Consider the following 15,880-nt stretch of genomic DNA (forward strand, 5'->3'; position numbering starts at 1 on the left):
GTCGCCTGTGCGGGGCCGCTGTTCTTCAGACTGCAGCGGCGCGGTGTTATTCGACACCCGGCGAACGCCGCCGGCGCGGGGGACGGGGGGGGGGCAGGGGAGGGTCAGGGGTCAGGGGCTGGGTCTCGGCAGTGTGCGTCCGACTGCTGCAGAGGAGTGACACTGAGCTGTGACCGCGGCAGATGTGAGGTGTAAAGACGGGTTGGACTGGTTCAGTGGAGTGTGTGTGACCGCCAGTACCCGTGTGCTGGACACTGCTGCTGTGAAGGAGTGACCGACCGCCGAGTGGTCGTCCTGCCGGTAATGGCGCCCCACCAAAGCAGCGCAGCCCCGGCAGGCCGGTCCCGTGCCGTCTCAGCTGGACTATCGGGTCGGTCAGCCACATCATCAGCGCCTGCCGTCCAGTCAGCTGTCCGGTCAGCCACCACCTTCAGACGCACAGGAACGGTGATGTACCGGACAGCGTGTTATTTCTTCTTGTTCTTGCCCCGTATTGCTATTATCCATGGCCAATACTCCTGAATCAGCCCGTACCGTATTACCTAAATGTCCTTGGCATTGGCCAAGCATTTTTTTTTCATTTTTATCATTTATTATTTACGGACACTGTTGAATAAATTTATGTCAATTTGAATAAATAGATTAAATTCAAATAATAGAAAATACCTGGATTGAGCATGATACCTAAACTCATAAGTTAACTCTAAATTAACTTAAAATATTATAAAACTAATAATGCAGTTCGATTAGTCTCGGAAGTTGAGTACCTATCCTTAACCCTCGCATGTGTAGGGGGGGGGGGTCGGATGGACACCCCCCCCATGTTTTTTCGCGAATAACTCGCGTAAAAAGCGGCCGATCGCGACGAAACTTTCAGTACCCTCGCATTGATCAATTTGACACCTATCCTAAAAATTTCATGACCCTGACTCAAATGACCTTTGACCTGTGACCTCTTTTCCGAGACCATGTTTGGCCGGAATCGCGATTTCGCGTATGTCGGCTCGCATTAGCCGCGCGTTTGCAAGCTTTTCGTGGTTTCAAACGTTCAACCATGTGATTTGATGTTGCTCCCATACATTAGGGTGGGTGTCAAGGTCACCTGAAGGTCAGGTCAGGTCATTGACCTTTCGTGACCTCGGGTGACCTCGGTTCACTTTTTCGAGTTTTACATGTTTCTAGGCTAGTTTTTGGAGCTGAATTCGAATTTAGCAACCATTTGAACATTTACGAAGTAGTTCTGGTGACTTCGTAACATGTTACGAAGCTGTCAGAGGCGGTTGGCACGTACTACGAATACCCGTCACGACGCCTACTGGTTGACCTGACCTGACCTGACCCGACCTGGTCTAAATGCTTAAAGACATCATCTGTGATCAAAACTAACACGATATTCGTGATCAGCACCCCGAAAAAAACCCTTAGAAGCCACACTTTACGACTTTCTAACAGGTCCCGATTTTCCCGACTTTGGGTCATTGACCTGACCTGGAAGGTCAACCAATGACCTAGGACCTTAAAATTGGGTATCATCGGCTTCCTCTCGTCACGGGCAACACGTTCGTTTTTTCCGCGAAGCTCTAGCTCGATCAGGGGCCAAACGGCAAGGGGGGGGTCTAACCGCCCCCCCCCCACACACACACATTAGAAGCTGGCAAACGCCGCACACATGCGAGGGTTAACCCGCGCCCTGGTGGGGTCTGTTTATAACGCGACCTGGTGGGGGGGGGGGCTATTTTTTGCCCCCCCCCCTCGTATCTCCGAAACTACTGGACGGATCCGAAAAATTCAAACGGCGTTCGAAAGGCCTGTCAAATTTGTCGAGGGAAACCAAATTTTATTGACCTCGGGGTCACCGATGACGTCACAGGTCAGGTCAAAGATGAAATGTTTCACCGTTCACGGGTCTTCTAGGGAATGCGCTATAACACCGAGGAAAACGCATTTTGTCGGGAATCAGCGATAGGGCGTCAGTTGCCTAGTAGATATGTTGCTGTTAGAGGTCACTGGTCATACCAGGTCAGGTCACAGGTCAGGTCACCAAAGGTCACCAAGGGTCACCACATGAACCCAACTTTACTAAGGTTATGCGATGCATGTTTTATGGCCAGTTTTTCATTTCCAACTCAATGGTGTTGGTAATAAGACCATCAGGTACGGTTTAGGTCACTTTCTGGTGGAGGTCAGGTCAAGGTCAGGTCAAAAAAGGTCAAATTTCAAAGTTGATATTTTTGCGTAAAATGGGTATTGATTCGATGCAGCTCGTCAAGGGGAGTCTAATGGTGGTCTTTGTTTTGCGCTACGAGGTCTAGAATTGCTGAAAATCGAGTTTGAAAATTTGACGTCATCAATTTTGAACAGTTTTTTCGCTATAACTTGGCCAAAAAAAGAGGTATCGATCTCAAATTTGGTATGTAGATAGAAGGCGGTAAGGACTATCACATATATTCCGGTTTTTTCGAAATTCAAAAAACTTTTTGGATTTTTTGGCTATTATATTCAAAAAATCTATTTTTTGATTTTTGGGGGTCAAAATCCAAAAATTTCAAAAATCCGAGATAGCAGTTTTGTAGCCCTGTCCATTCTACAGCTTTTATATATGTATCATTTTTCTGTATTTGCAAAGCTATAGGCCTGACAGCTCTTCCCGCGAAACCCTTTTTTGGGTCGAAAACGGCAGAACATGACGTCACTCTGACGTCATTTCCGGCCAACCTATCATAGCCTTTGGAAAAAATTTTGGCCACAATATGTAAAATTGATGTCCGGGAGGGTACTGAAAGTTTGGTGACGATCGGCGCAGTGGTTCTGGAGATATATCGAAAAGTCTGGAGGGGGGGCAAAAAATAGCCCCCCCCACCAGGGCGCGGGTTAATCCTGATTGAAATTCCCTATGGAATTGTGTCGAATTCAACTCATTTACGCAAATATTTTGATTGATAATAAACGGTAATCATCATAGTTCCGTCATACGAACGATCGCAAGAATAAGGCAAAACTCCTCGTAAAGTTCCAGGCGCGCTCTTCAAATTTTCCCACGCTGTTGTTGACCGTCTATCAGCAAATAAGCAATAATTGTCATCGTAATGTTATCTTTCTCAATCCTTTGCAAAAAGTAATCTGTTAACATTTAATTTGATTCACGAACAGAGGAACATGTGCCAAAGAAAGAAAACGTTTGGTGATGGTATTCATTGCTCGAATAAGACGTTAGGTAATGGTCAAAGTGACGGGCTGGGAGGGATGTAAATTTCACGGGGGCGTTTGCGGCGGCCGCCTGTCACTGATACCGGTCGTCGGGTCGGGGCGACTGTGCTCCGTGTGGGGTACCAGTACCATCGTCTCGGCGGGCAGCGTGTGCTAGTCAGGTGCCATCTCTGCTCATCCTTAACGTCCACTGCATGCTCTCCAACGACCAGCGTCGTCCATGACATCGACGCTAAATGCAGCGTCGCTTGTTGCCTGATTATTTCACTTTTATTTTTAATGTATGTGGTTCGACGTGTCGTACAGATATTCCGGCCGTTTAAATTCTGCCAACCGTGAGAGTTTAAAGAAATTGACAGCTGTCACATAACGCAGGCCGTGGTATACTGGTTTGGAAAGCGGTGGCAGGGGAATGCATTCTTTACGTGCTTGACGTTGTTTTGCTATTTCCTCCGATGAGGTGTTTGGATTTTTGCACATTTGCCTGATGCTTTTACTGCTACTTATGGATTGAGTAGTGGCGCCGAGTGCCCGAATTTTAAGGGAAACGTCTACCCGGGTAAGTACATCCAAATCAGTCCCACGCACAAGGGGGAAAAGCTCAAATTATTGAGCGCTCAAAAAATTGAGCGGTCCCTATTATGAAGGAATAGGCGAAACGATGGTATTTTACAATGCCTCTAGCGTCACACTACGGCAAATATCGTATCCAAATAAGGTATCAATGGCAAGAAAGAGCAACAAGGTTTCTTCTCGAACACTCGCCGTGATAATTTATATCGGTGTTTTTGGAAAGAAAATGCCCTAAAGACGCTCAACTTTTTGAGCGCCACTTGTCGTTCGGGACAGCGATACTCAATAAATTGAGCGCCACGACAGACGACAGTCAGCTGGCGCTAAAAAAAATTGAGTGCCGGCCAGCATCTACACTCAATTTATTGAGCCTTCTCCGTGACAGGTGAAGCCGGTACTGGCTGCCATTTTTGATGTTATGTTCATTGAAATACGTTAAACTGAGTTGAAACAGAAATGCAGGAAGTTGAATGCTACGTGGTACCTAAACTTTTCACAAACCCATGGCATCATGTCACATTTTCCGCTAGTAGTTTTATCGGTCGCCTTTCGGATTCGGCACACCTCAAATAATTATACAGGGCTTGAATAATCCGTATGAATACTGTATTGATATTTTCTGACTGTACTGGGAGAAGGAAATACGTGATTACAGAAAGATATCCACCCACGCTTGAATATTGGAGAATTATACAGGAAAAATTGTATTGCCACGGTTACAACTTACAAGGCCATCGGCCGCAAACAAACAAAAATACTATACAATGTGGGTTAGATTCACAAACATCATCAAGTGTGGAACACAGAGACGAGCAAAACAACATCACATTATCGCATGCCAGCCCGACCACATTGGAACCGGGTGACCTGCGACCGGAACCTGCGTCTTGCCAGCATACATCACAAAAGCAGGAGGCTGTGTCGTACTGCTTTGATCCAAAATATGCCATATAACAAATGATATAAACGACCTAAGCTCGGACTAAGCTTATCATTATCAAATCCTTAACATGTAAAAGACCAATGGAAACATCGAGTCTCAGACCAGCAGTAGCAACCATCACAGTAGCAACATCACAAAGAACACGCGGCATTATCAGACAGCCGTTTTGTTATCGGGCTACAGGCGGCGACGGCGTGGTTGCAGACCAGCTGCGAGGTAGCGGCGTGCGGGCAAAAGGCGCGGGCACACCTCCATGTGGCCGTGCGGACAGTGCGCGGTCGGCGTCGCATAGTGGGCGGCATCGGGCTGTCCCGGGGCCGTCGAAGCCGCACAGGTTGTCGGCGCATGTGGGCGCGCGCGGTCACCACGGCCAGCTGCTCACCACCAGCACAGACTGCGCAGCGTCGCCGCTCCGCCGGCCAGAACACGCAGACAACCCTTCTTGCAGTCGCACAACACGTCGCCAAACTCATTCACCTGCTCCACCATGTTGTTGATATCATCGAGTCGTTCAAGTTGTGGCTCGTGCCGTCGAGCATGACCTGCCCGATCGGACACGGGTCAACGGCTTCTGCTCCAGCGAAGTCTTCATCTTGGTGACGTCTTGCTGATCTCAACAAAGGCTGAGCAGATGACCTTACCCACAGGGACGACCGTCGTCCTCGCCAGCGACCGCTTGGTTGTGCAGACCTGCCAGAAAAAGAAAAGCTGTTTGGTGATCTCAAACGATTTTTTTTTCTTTATGCAGGGGAACAAAATGGAAAATATGTCATACAACAGGAACTAAAAAAAGATGCAGCCTAGGTCGTCTAAGAAATGGGTGCAACATTGATAAAATTCTTCCTTGAATGAATTCTACAAATGCTTTTGATAAAATGTGTGGTGATTATAAGGAGACCACTTTACTATAAAATTGCTCAGGATTCCCTATCTGGACCTGTCAAAAAATCCTGACTGCACACCAACAATGAGCATTAAAGGAAACAGTTCACTTTCCTGAAATTAGTATTTTGCTATGGATTTATGATTTGTTAAGCTCAAAATGATCAGAAAATAAAATAAAACCTTTTTGTAAAAACAATTATTTTCTATATTTTAATATAGGACGAACTATATTATATGTAAAATAATGTTTGACGCGGAAGCTTATTACGCGTGGACCAATCATATTGCGTAGTTCAAACCTACGCATGCTGCATTGGCTGTAAGCAGCATGCTGATTGGCTGACGATGACGTGGCTGCATTCCTGTGCAAGGCACACATTCCTCTGCAAGGCACTCTTTTCGGAACGAGGAATGGAATATCTTCGTCTAGGGTGATCGTTGAGCCGTAAAAGCTCCTGATTTGTGCTAGTCTCAGCTCAAGCTACGAAACTGCTATTCCAGTTCAAAACCCCATGTTAAAAGATAACTATTTCCTTTAAATCCGAAACCCCTACCAGGTACCTAGGGATAATTAAATTCTGATTCAGGAAAATATTTCACATCATACAAATAAAAACCTTTACTATATTGAAACTGAAAATGTGATGCCGATCCAGTGACCTAAGGGTCTCAAAGTATAATAATGAATTAATCTATTATAAATTTGGTGGTGACTGCCAACTGGCGTCTGGCAGCCTGGACATTGAGGCTTGAAAGTGGCCTTCCTTTTCCGTTGACTCCGATCCTCCAGATGGAAATGATATAAAGGATCATTTTTATCATATTTCAAATGAGCCAGTCAGCAAAGTGGCTATCCTGTTTCAGCATTCACACACACAATAGTTGACTGTCAGTCTGTCATGCTGTCAGTGTTGTGAAGTAAAGAAGGAGTTGAGTTTTGTTGATTATAAATTGTGATGTTATGTAAAGGACTGGAAAATGAATGTGAAAACTATGGAAACATATTGGCAGAGTATTGTCACTTACTATCAGGACATATGGATAGAGAATACATTCAAATTAATAAGAAATGCCAAATATCAAGGTACTCAATCACTGATAGCAGTGCACTATCATATGTTTTAATGTCAATTATATGAAAGTTAAGACTGAAACTACCTTTTACTTCATCATACCTAATGAAAAATTGTGTGAAGAAAACATTCACAGCCTCTTTGAAGCACTTAGACCACTAAAAAACAAAAATTTTCACGTAAATATGTTGTGTCTCTTTCCCTCAAAACATCATATCGGATGGCGCCACTTTCGTCGACAGTTACTTATCTGCACGCAAATCGAGGAAAACGTGAATTGATTGACGTTTACGTGTTTCCAAATTTAAAATCACAGCATATTCAAACTTTTCAGTGTACCTTTTAACATCTAAATATAACTAAAACGACAAAAACTTACCTTCAACACAAGGACGACGACAACCACGCGACCGGAGACGTCGCGACGAAATAAACAAACGGCGCCGCCAAATGAAAAATATTCTCCGATATGGGTGATGTGAAATTGAGTCGCAATCATTTTGGGTAGTATGAAAAATTCTCTTCTCAACAGAACCCTAGTAAAAAACGTGAATGAACAAAAAATAACTTTTATTTCGACATAAATATTGGCCTGTTTTTAAGGCATCCTGGTATGCCGTAAGATTTCGACCTAGAAATTGGTGTTCCCCCAATCATTGAAGCTTGATCAGTGAAAAATATGAAAGCCTAATCTGTTTTGCATCATTAGTGATTCTCCTAGGGTGTTGCCATTTCTCCCTAGGTGTTGCGAGTTGCTTTTGCAAAACGTGTTCCTGAAACGGCTCAATTTTTTGAGCCCTCAGCATTACGCCTATGGGAGCCTCTGACGTCACACGCTCAATATTTTGAGCGCTCAATAATTTGAGCTTTTCCCCCTTGTGCGTGGGACTGAAATGAAAAGTTGTGCTTCTGTTGCATGTTTGGCTCGTAAGGATAATAGGTACAAAATTCCGCAATATTGTCCAGTCGATGAAAATTATTTATCCGTTTCGGATGGAACGTTGGTGCCGCACCAATTACCTATTTGGCTCTTTAATATCTGGCGATGCATACACGCAAGTTATTGCTCTTTTCACATGTTTGAAGCATCTTTACCATAACCTCGATTAAAAAAATAATTTGATTCAAATCTCGTCTTCTTACCTGGCTAGGTAGTGTGTAATAGGTGTCTGCAGTTGTTTGTGGATGGTTTTTACTACTGATAACAACTGCCAGGGCTGAATGCACCGAGTGTCACCATGTGTCACGCCTACCCCATGTCCAAACTCGCATACAACGGAATGTTGATGTATTTGTTGCCGACTAACCGGGCTCCCAAGGACCGTGGCATGGATCACAAAAATAGTTTATCTTGGCGTGAGACAACCAGAATAAACATCTTACAGTAACGGGCAACGTCTATCCTAGCCACCTATATAACACGACTCCATTTTTTGTGGCGTTTGTATTTTCTGCGTTAAGCGTGCGCCGCCGGTGCCAGGGAGCAAGTGTTTGTGCTTGCTCTCTGGCGGTGGCGGCGCGGCGGTCCAAGACACGGCGGCCGGGGGCGGCGGCCTCGCCGGAGCGACCGTCATCCGGCCCACAGAGCAAGGAACCCTTCTGGGAGGCTGGGTCCAGAACGGCTCCTAAGGAGGAGGGACGTCGGCCCGAGGACGGCCGGTCGGGCCCGCCGCCGCTCCCGGGGGACCAGACTGCAAGCTCCGAGCCGCACCGAGCCGCGCACACGGCGCCGTTTTTGGGTTTTCTCCGGATGCAACATTGACGGGGCTGGTGCGGCGGCGGCGGCGCGGCGCTGCGCGGCGGCTCCTGGCCGTGTCGCCGTCCTGTGGGAGGCCGGGCCGGGCCGGGCCGGTCCTCCCGGCGCCGGACTGCCGCACCTGCAGTCGCCGGCCACCGTCCGCCCGCCCCCGACAGTCAACACCAAACACCTATAGACTCTGACACTGACAGCACGCGAACACCGACGCTCGACATAATACTGGGTGGGGGCGGGCTCACTGGGGCAGCGCCTTCAGGATAGCGTGCACCTCCTCGGCGACGGCCATGAGCACGAACTCGAACTGGGCGCGCGTGCGCACCATGTCGGCGCGCTGGTCGCGCAGGTGCTCCAGAGAGGCGGCGATGTCGATCTCCTTGGCGCCCTTGGCCATGCGGTTGAGCACCATGTCGATGAGACAGTAGGTGCCGGTGCGGCCGCAGCCGTCGGAGCAGTGCACGATCACCGGACACGACCGGCCGCGGTACGACTTGTTCACTTTCCTGTGGGGGTTGGGCGGCCGTCAGACACTCATAGTACCGGGTGATCATTTGGGAATGAGATAAAGTAAGTGGCACGTGCAGATGTGTATTCAATAGCACACCAGACAAAAGACACGTCATTAGACTCGTCATCGTGGGACATTTTGTACTGCACACTATTATACACCTGCAAGCCACTGTTCATCTACAGCAGGTGCTCAAAGTGGCCATCCCCTTCTGAGCGGCACAGCTCAGCCCGACGGCGTGTGTGACGCGCCATCTTTCGCAGCTGCTCTTCGTCCATGTTGCGGGCGAAGTCCTCAACCAGTTCCTTCAGCTGTTCCAGCGTTTGGGGCTCGCTGCGCACGATCTGAGCCGTCACCAATGACCAGAAACAAAAGTCCAGACAAGACAGGTCGGGACTGTACGGCGGCCATCGGTGTTCACTGTTCCGGGAGATGACGCGGATGGCCAGGATGGACTCCTGTGAATTCTGGCTAACCCATGATGAGGAGTGGTTTGAGCGTGTACTCTGGAGTGACGAAAAGTGGTTTGTTCTGCATCCGTCTCCAAACAAGAAGAACACCGTGTGCTGGTCGCCAGAGAATCCGAACAAGCTCGTGCCATGCAAGAAGGCCCAGGGGTAGAAGGTGATGGCGTGGGTGGGCGTGGTGGATGGGAAGTGCCTGCCAGTTCACTGGTTCACTGGCTCCGTCAACAGCGACGCCTACCTGGAGATGCTGCAGACGGTGGTGTGGCCTGCGGTGAAGGCTCGGGCGACGCGCCACCAGTACTGGTTCCAGCAGGACGGCGCGCCGCCGCACGTCACTGCTCCCGTGATGGACTTCCTCCACTCGAAGTTCGGCGGCCGCGTCATCTCCCGGAACAGTGAACACCGATGGCCGCCGTACAGTCCCGACCTGTCTTGTCTGGACTTTTGTTTCTGGTCGTTGGTGACGGCTCAGATCGTGCGCAGCGAGCCCCAAACGCTGGCACAGCTGAAGGAACTGGTTGAGGACTTCGCCCGCAACATGGACGAAGAGCAGCTGCGAAAGATGGCGCGTCACACACGCCGTCGGGCTGAGCTGTGCCGCTCAGAAGGGGGTGGCCACTTTGAGCACCTGCTGTAGATGAACAGTGGCTTGCAGGTGTATAATAGTGTGCAGTACAAAATGTCCCACGATGACGAGTCTAATGGCGCGTCTTTTGTCTGGTGTGCTATTGAATACACATCTGCACGTGCCACTTACTTTATCTCATTCCCAAATGATCACCCGGTAGGTATAACTCATACACTTTTCCGCAGGGAGCCAGAGTACCTATATAAGAAAGTTTCACCGAAGATTCGGCGCGTAGAAATTTTCCAATGCCAGCTGTCAGCAAACCGCAATACATTTGACGTTTACATATTTTTTGAAACATCAAAAGGAACACCACTACCTGGACAAGTTTAAAATACAACGTTGCAAGAGGCACTTCACGACTCATCAGCTTTTCTTGTATGTGCTATTTCCTTGCTAAACAACACTGCTTACTCTCCCAGTTGCCGTCTGGTAGTGTTCCCATCCACGACCATCACTTTTGTGACTATGCAATTCGATCAAAGCTAAATTGCAAAAATCACGAAAATGATGGCCGGAGATCGGACGTGAAGGGCAGATGGGATGGGCGGCGCTGCCCCTCGGGTTGACTGAGTGGCTGGTACATTTAAGATGGGCAACACATGTGACAGCTTATCGTTATGTGATCAGTTTGGCCGTATAATTATTGTTGTAGTCGTTCTATTCGCCGATTAAATACGATACGTAGCTCATGATTCCGGGTTAAGAGCAATAAAAAGTAATCTTTCGATTCCTCGAACCCAATTATTTCAAACGTTGCATCTCCAGTCAACTTTGATAAAAACCATATCTTCTATGGAATTGGCTAGATACGAAGATAATTGTGAAAAGCAGTCCTATTCAGTTCAGAGGACAGGTCTGAACAGATACTCCGTCCCGATCTGAGGAGACCCTGCGAAGTTACCAGACGAGTAAGCCAGTGATCACATACGTTATCTGGCAGTGGAGCCGGCCGGCGGCGGAGACACTGACCCACCGAACAGCGCTGCAGAGTGCAAAAGGAGGCAGGGCAGGGCACTGACCTGCGGAACTCGAGCAGCGCCTTGGTGGAGGTGGGCACGCCGTTCTCGGGCCAGGCCAGGAAGTGGAACTGGGTCACCGTGCGCGTCTCGCTGGTCTTGAGGTTCTTCAGGTAGAAGCTGCGCACCAAGTACTCGTCGCACCAGATGTGCTCCGATACCAGGTGCACCTGACAAGCGACGGGCGGCGCCAGCGGTCAGTGTCAGCAGTGTCAGCGGTCAGCAGTGTCAGCGGTCAGCGGTCAGCAGAGTCAGCGGATCATGGACACTTTGTGAAGTAAATATCGGTTGGTGGCCAGCGGCTGCCTTCTTTACCAACAATGTTTCTTGGCGACGAAACCAAGAAACCTCATTGATATTCATAACCACTAAGAATATGCCGTATAACATCGCAAATAACGTTTGCATTTACCCCCGCGTCGATCATGGCAGATTCTTAACGCCGCATGGTGACGTGCGGGCCTCGGCGCTCCTCCGTTACTGACCTCGTAGATGTGATAGAGCTCGGAGCCCTCCTCGGGCCAGTAGCGGTGGCACATGCCGCTGCCGTTCTCCGTCAGCCGCGTCAGCATGACGATCACCACGCTGCCCTGCTCCCAGACCATCTGCCAGAAGTCGTTGGCCGTCTGCGCCATCGGACCCTGCCGGACGGACGGGGTTGGCACCGGTCAGCCGCGCCGGGCAGACAGGCGGGATGTCAGATGATCAGTCCAGAGCTCTGGGTACAGCCTGTGACAGTCGACGTTCACCGCGCTCACCTGGATGGCGACGTAGGCCGGGTGGCGCGGGTCGTGGTCGCTCACCTGGGTGGCGATGTAGGCCGGGTTGCGCGGGTCGTGGTCGCTCACCTGTGTGGCGATGTAGGCCGGGTTGCGCGTGTCGTGGTCCCTCACCTGTGTGGCGATGTAGGCCGGGTTGCGCGGGTCGTGGTCGCTTACCTGTGTGGCGATGTAGGCCGGGTTGCGCGGGTCGTGGCGCGGGTCGTGGTCTCTCACCTGTGTGGCGATGTAGGCCGGGTTGCGCGGGTCGTGGTCGGTGATGGTGCTGGCGTTGATGTAGTCGCCCCCGGTGGCGTTGGTGACCGCATTCAGCGTGACGCGCGAGTGGTCGTACGGCAGTGCCGTCGGCACCCGGTTCTTCTTGGCGTTGGCGGGCAGCGCGGCGACCGTGCGCGCCGAGGGCTCGGCCTCATAGGCGCACAGCGCGCGCCACTCCTCCTCCAGCTTGTCCTTTTTCTTCAGATGGTCCTCCATGTAGGACTGCGGCGCGGGGGGGGGGGGGTGTCAGGGAGGGGAACCGCTGCACTGCCCGGATCGGACCGGTCTGAGGTAGAGTTTGGATCGGATTACTGACGACTGATTTTTTTAAATAAATTTAGTCCGAACCTTTGATGGGAAGGATTCACAAGGACAGAGTCACCGCTAAGCGAAGCTTGTTGCGATGACCCTGCCCTCTACCCTCCGATCGCGCAATTCCAGTTCTATGGCAGAATTTAGAGTCCAAAGTTTAACGTGCGCACATAGCCGCGCACGGCCGGTCCCCTCACTGACTTCACCTGGCTACGGCCTGCCACCAACCGCAACCATACCTGTCAGGAGGCCCATAAATGTCAAGCGCCCGTCGCGCTTCGAACCCGGACTGTTGTAACCGGGAACGCGTGCTCTCACCACGCGGAGTCCAACGCTCTACCAACTGAGCTACGGGACCAGCACTGAATCTCTATTCAAGAAACAATGAACATTTCAGCTACGTTTGAAGCTATTGCACCTCATAAGATTTGAATAGGTACGAATTATCATCCAATTAACCCGCGCCCCGTTGGGCTCTGCCGAGCAACGCGCCCGGTTGGGGGGGGGGGCTATTTTGCCCCCCCCCTAAGATCTCGAGAACCACGCAACCTAGCGACAAGCGGCAAACGGTGTTGGATAGCCCTATCAGGGAACTACCTTGTGACCCAATTTTATTGACCTAGGTCAAACCGATGACGTCACAGGTCAGGTCAAAGGTCCAATTTTCACCGTTTACAGGCATTTCAAGAAATGCGTTGTAAAATCGAGTAAAATGCATTTCATTGAAAATCATCGATGGGGAAATGTTCTTCAAACACATATTTTGCTATCTGAGGTCACTGATACCAGGTCAAGTCACAGAGGTCAGGTCACTGGGGGGTCACAATATGAAAGTGTCGTGTGATACATGTTTTATGGTCCATTTTACATGACAAATGCGATAATGTGGGTCAGGCAGCCTTTGGGGCCAGCTTAGGTCACGTTTTGGTCAAAGACAGGTCAAGGTCAGGTCAAGGTCAGGTCAAATTAGGTCAAATTTCAAAGTTAATATTTTTGCATAAAATGGGTATCGAATCGATGCAGCTCGTCACGGGGAGTTCAATGGTGGTCTTTGTTTCGCCGCACGTGGTCTAGAATCGCTAGAAATTTAGCTCAAAAATTTGACGTCATCATTTTTGAACAGTTTTTTCGCTATAACTTGGCCAAAAAACGAGATATCGATCTGAAATTTTGTATGTATAATATATAGAAGAGCGCAGGGACTATCACATATATTCCGATTTTTTCGAAATTCGATTTTTTTTTTGGATTTTTTCCTAAGTTTTTTTTTCTAAAAAAATCATTTTTTGAATTTTTTTTGGAACAAAAACCCAAAATTTTGAAAATCCGAGATAATAGTTTTGTAGCGCCGCTTTTTGTCTTCTAGACCATATAAAGAACTTTGAAATTGCTTGATAATTGTTGGTTTGGTGAGCGTTTCAAGATTGCATGTTTTTTGCTCATTTTTGCTCGAACATGACCTCAGTTTGACCTCAATAACTCCTGACCTAAGATGACCTAAGACTTGAAATTTGGTTTGAAGGTGTCAAATTGATGCCCGGGAAGGTACTGAAAATTTGGCAGCGCTGCGCGCCGCCATTTTCTTGCTATTCAGGAAAAACCACAGGGGGGCCAAAATGCCCCCCCCCCTCAACGGGGCGAGGGTTAAATGGAGATACCTGTAAGTTACCATATGTATATCAGTTAAGATAAATGTGAGCACAGCGGCATCCACCATTCCACCAATGGGTCCACAAATGTCACCCAGCATTCTTACTTACCAGAACCATGTGTCCGGTTGATATGTCCATGTTTGACACGACTGGTTCTTCACTCCTGCAAGACGAAACAAATTTGTTAAAAAATATCATAGAATGTTTCATTAGACTTCTCTATATCACATCCGAGTATCACAAAAAGTATGTACTTATAACACAACATGTTTCGTCGTATATGTATATGCATCTTTCGGCATTGTTTACGAGATGTTGAATGAGAGAGGACGAAGTACACTGACCAAGAGGAGGTGCTGGAGCGTGACGTGGGGCTGGCCGTGCCGTCCGACTCCTTGGACAGGCTGTGCACGCGCTGCGGCTTCTCAGGGGTGTCCGTCTTCTCAGTGACCCGGGCCGCCATCCGGGACCGGCACAGGTCCTGTGAGGAGGAGGGATCTGTCACTACGGCCATCTGGAACCGACACAGGTCCTGTGAGGAGGGAGGGATCTGTCACTACCGCCGTCCGAGACCGGCACAGATCCTGTGAAGAGGGGAACTTCGTCACTGAGGTCATACAGACCGGCACAGGTTCTGGAGGGGAAGGCCCGACTTGGGACTGAAATCGGGCCCAAGTTGGGGGATGTGCAGGCCAAGTGGGGCAAAGTCGGGCCCCAGGATGTGCAGCACATCCAGGGGAGGAGAGGTCCATCTTTATCCATCTCTGTTATTACAAACCGACACAATTTCTGGGGAAAAAGCCCGTCACTAGAGGTAAGAAAAGACGCATGATGTGTCTCTCGTAGTCTAGCATGTAAATATGCTTCAGGATTTATTTACGGCATCCTATTCATCATAAATCCCACAGGAGAACGATGCTCGCTTTGCTTCTCTCACCACAGTCTCTGCCTCTCTCTTTCCCGGGAGCTTTGTGAAGTGACTGGGGGCGGGGTGGGGTGGGGTAGCCCTCCCTTTCCGTCCTGCGGGACCCATTACTGCTCCGCGGGACGCCACGCGCGGCCTCTGAGCCGGGAAAGTGCAACACTCGCACAAACACAGCTGCTACCTAAGCCTACATATAGCTCTGTCAGAGGCCGAAAGAGCTGTGTATAAACACATTCCTAAAGCTATGTCGCTTTGAAAACTTGCAGACAGGAGGCAGTAGCTTGGTTTGTAGTCGGCATACACTGGCTGTGGTACAGCTGGTATTTGTAGCGGTCGTCTTATATATTTCATTTTACCAGCTCAGTAATGACGTATATTCAGTAATTTTAAGTCGAGATTGCTCAAACTAATATTGTGCGTTTATACATTGATGACTCCATGCTATCCATTTATTTTTCTTCGGGTCAAAGTACACTTTTTGCGTCCACAAAAACATGTCCTTTTTACGCAGCACCCGAAGGACACTAAACTGGGGCCTGACCTCACCGAGTTAAAAAGGCTGCAAACGGGCGCAGTTATGTTTACCCTCTCCGAGCGACAGCACAGCTGTCGTTTGTGCAGGCAGGTACGCTTAAAACAAATTAACCAACACTATTGAAGCTAGGATGAGTCAGTTGTCACCTAATTTCTGACTCGCCGTCCGTATTCTTATACCTCTCTGCTCGTCAGGTGCACTTTATATAAAGACATGCATACCCTGCGCTGCCTGTGGCACGGAGCAGTCTGAAATAGGACTTGTTCCGTTCACATTGGCGCTATTTGTCGCACGGTCTCCGCTGACAGCGGCTGGTGGCGGCGCTGAAGGCAGGCCACGGCTGACTGACCCCTTGGTCCG

General features: G+C 49.3%; 1 protein-coding gene across 1 annotated transcript in view; it reads right to left on the reverse strand.

Moving 5' to 3' along the window:
- Positions 1–7,954: 7,954 nt before the first annotated feature.
- LOC122364678 (receptor-type tyrosine-protein phosphatase N2-like) overlaps positions 7,955–15,880 on the reverse strand; it is a 69,516-nt gene continuing 61,590 nt past the window's right edge. The window contains exons 15-20 of the mRNA XM_043335289.1: positions 14,405–14,541; positions 14,169–14,223; positions 12,055–12,318; positions 11,545–11,700; positions 11,063–11,229; positions 7,955–8,940 (exon numbers count right to left, since the gene is read on the reverse strand). Of these exons, the coding sequence (XP_043191224.1) occupies positions 8,676–8,940; positions 11,063–11,229; positions 11,545–11,700; positions 12,055–12,318; positions 14,169–14,223; positions 14,405–14,541 (1,044 nt within the window). The 3' untranslated portion in view covers positions 7,955–8,675. The remainder of the gene's footprint in view (positions 8,941–11,062; positions 11,230–11,544; positions 11,701–12,054; positions 12,319–14,168; positions 14,224–14,404; positions 14,542–15,880) is intronic.

This window comes from Amphibalanus amphitrite, unplaced genomic scaffold, assembly GCF_019059575.1.
Source record: "Amphibalanus amphitrite isolate SeventyFive unplaced genomic scaffold, NRLGWU_Aamphi_draft 000691F_arrow, whole genome shotgun sequence".
Lineage (NCBI taxonomy): Eukaryota > Metazoa > Arthropoda > Thecostraca > Balanomorpha > Balanidae > Amphibalanus > Amphibalanus amphitrite.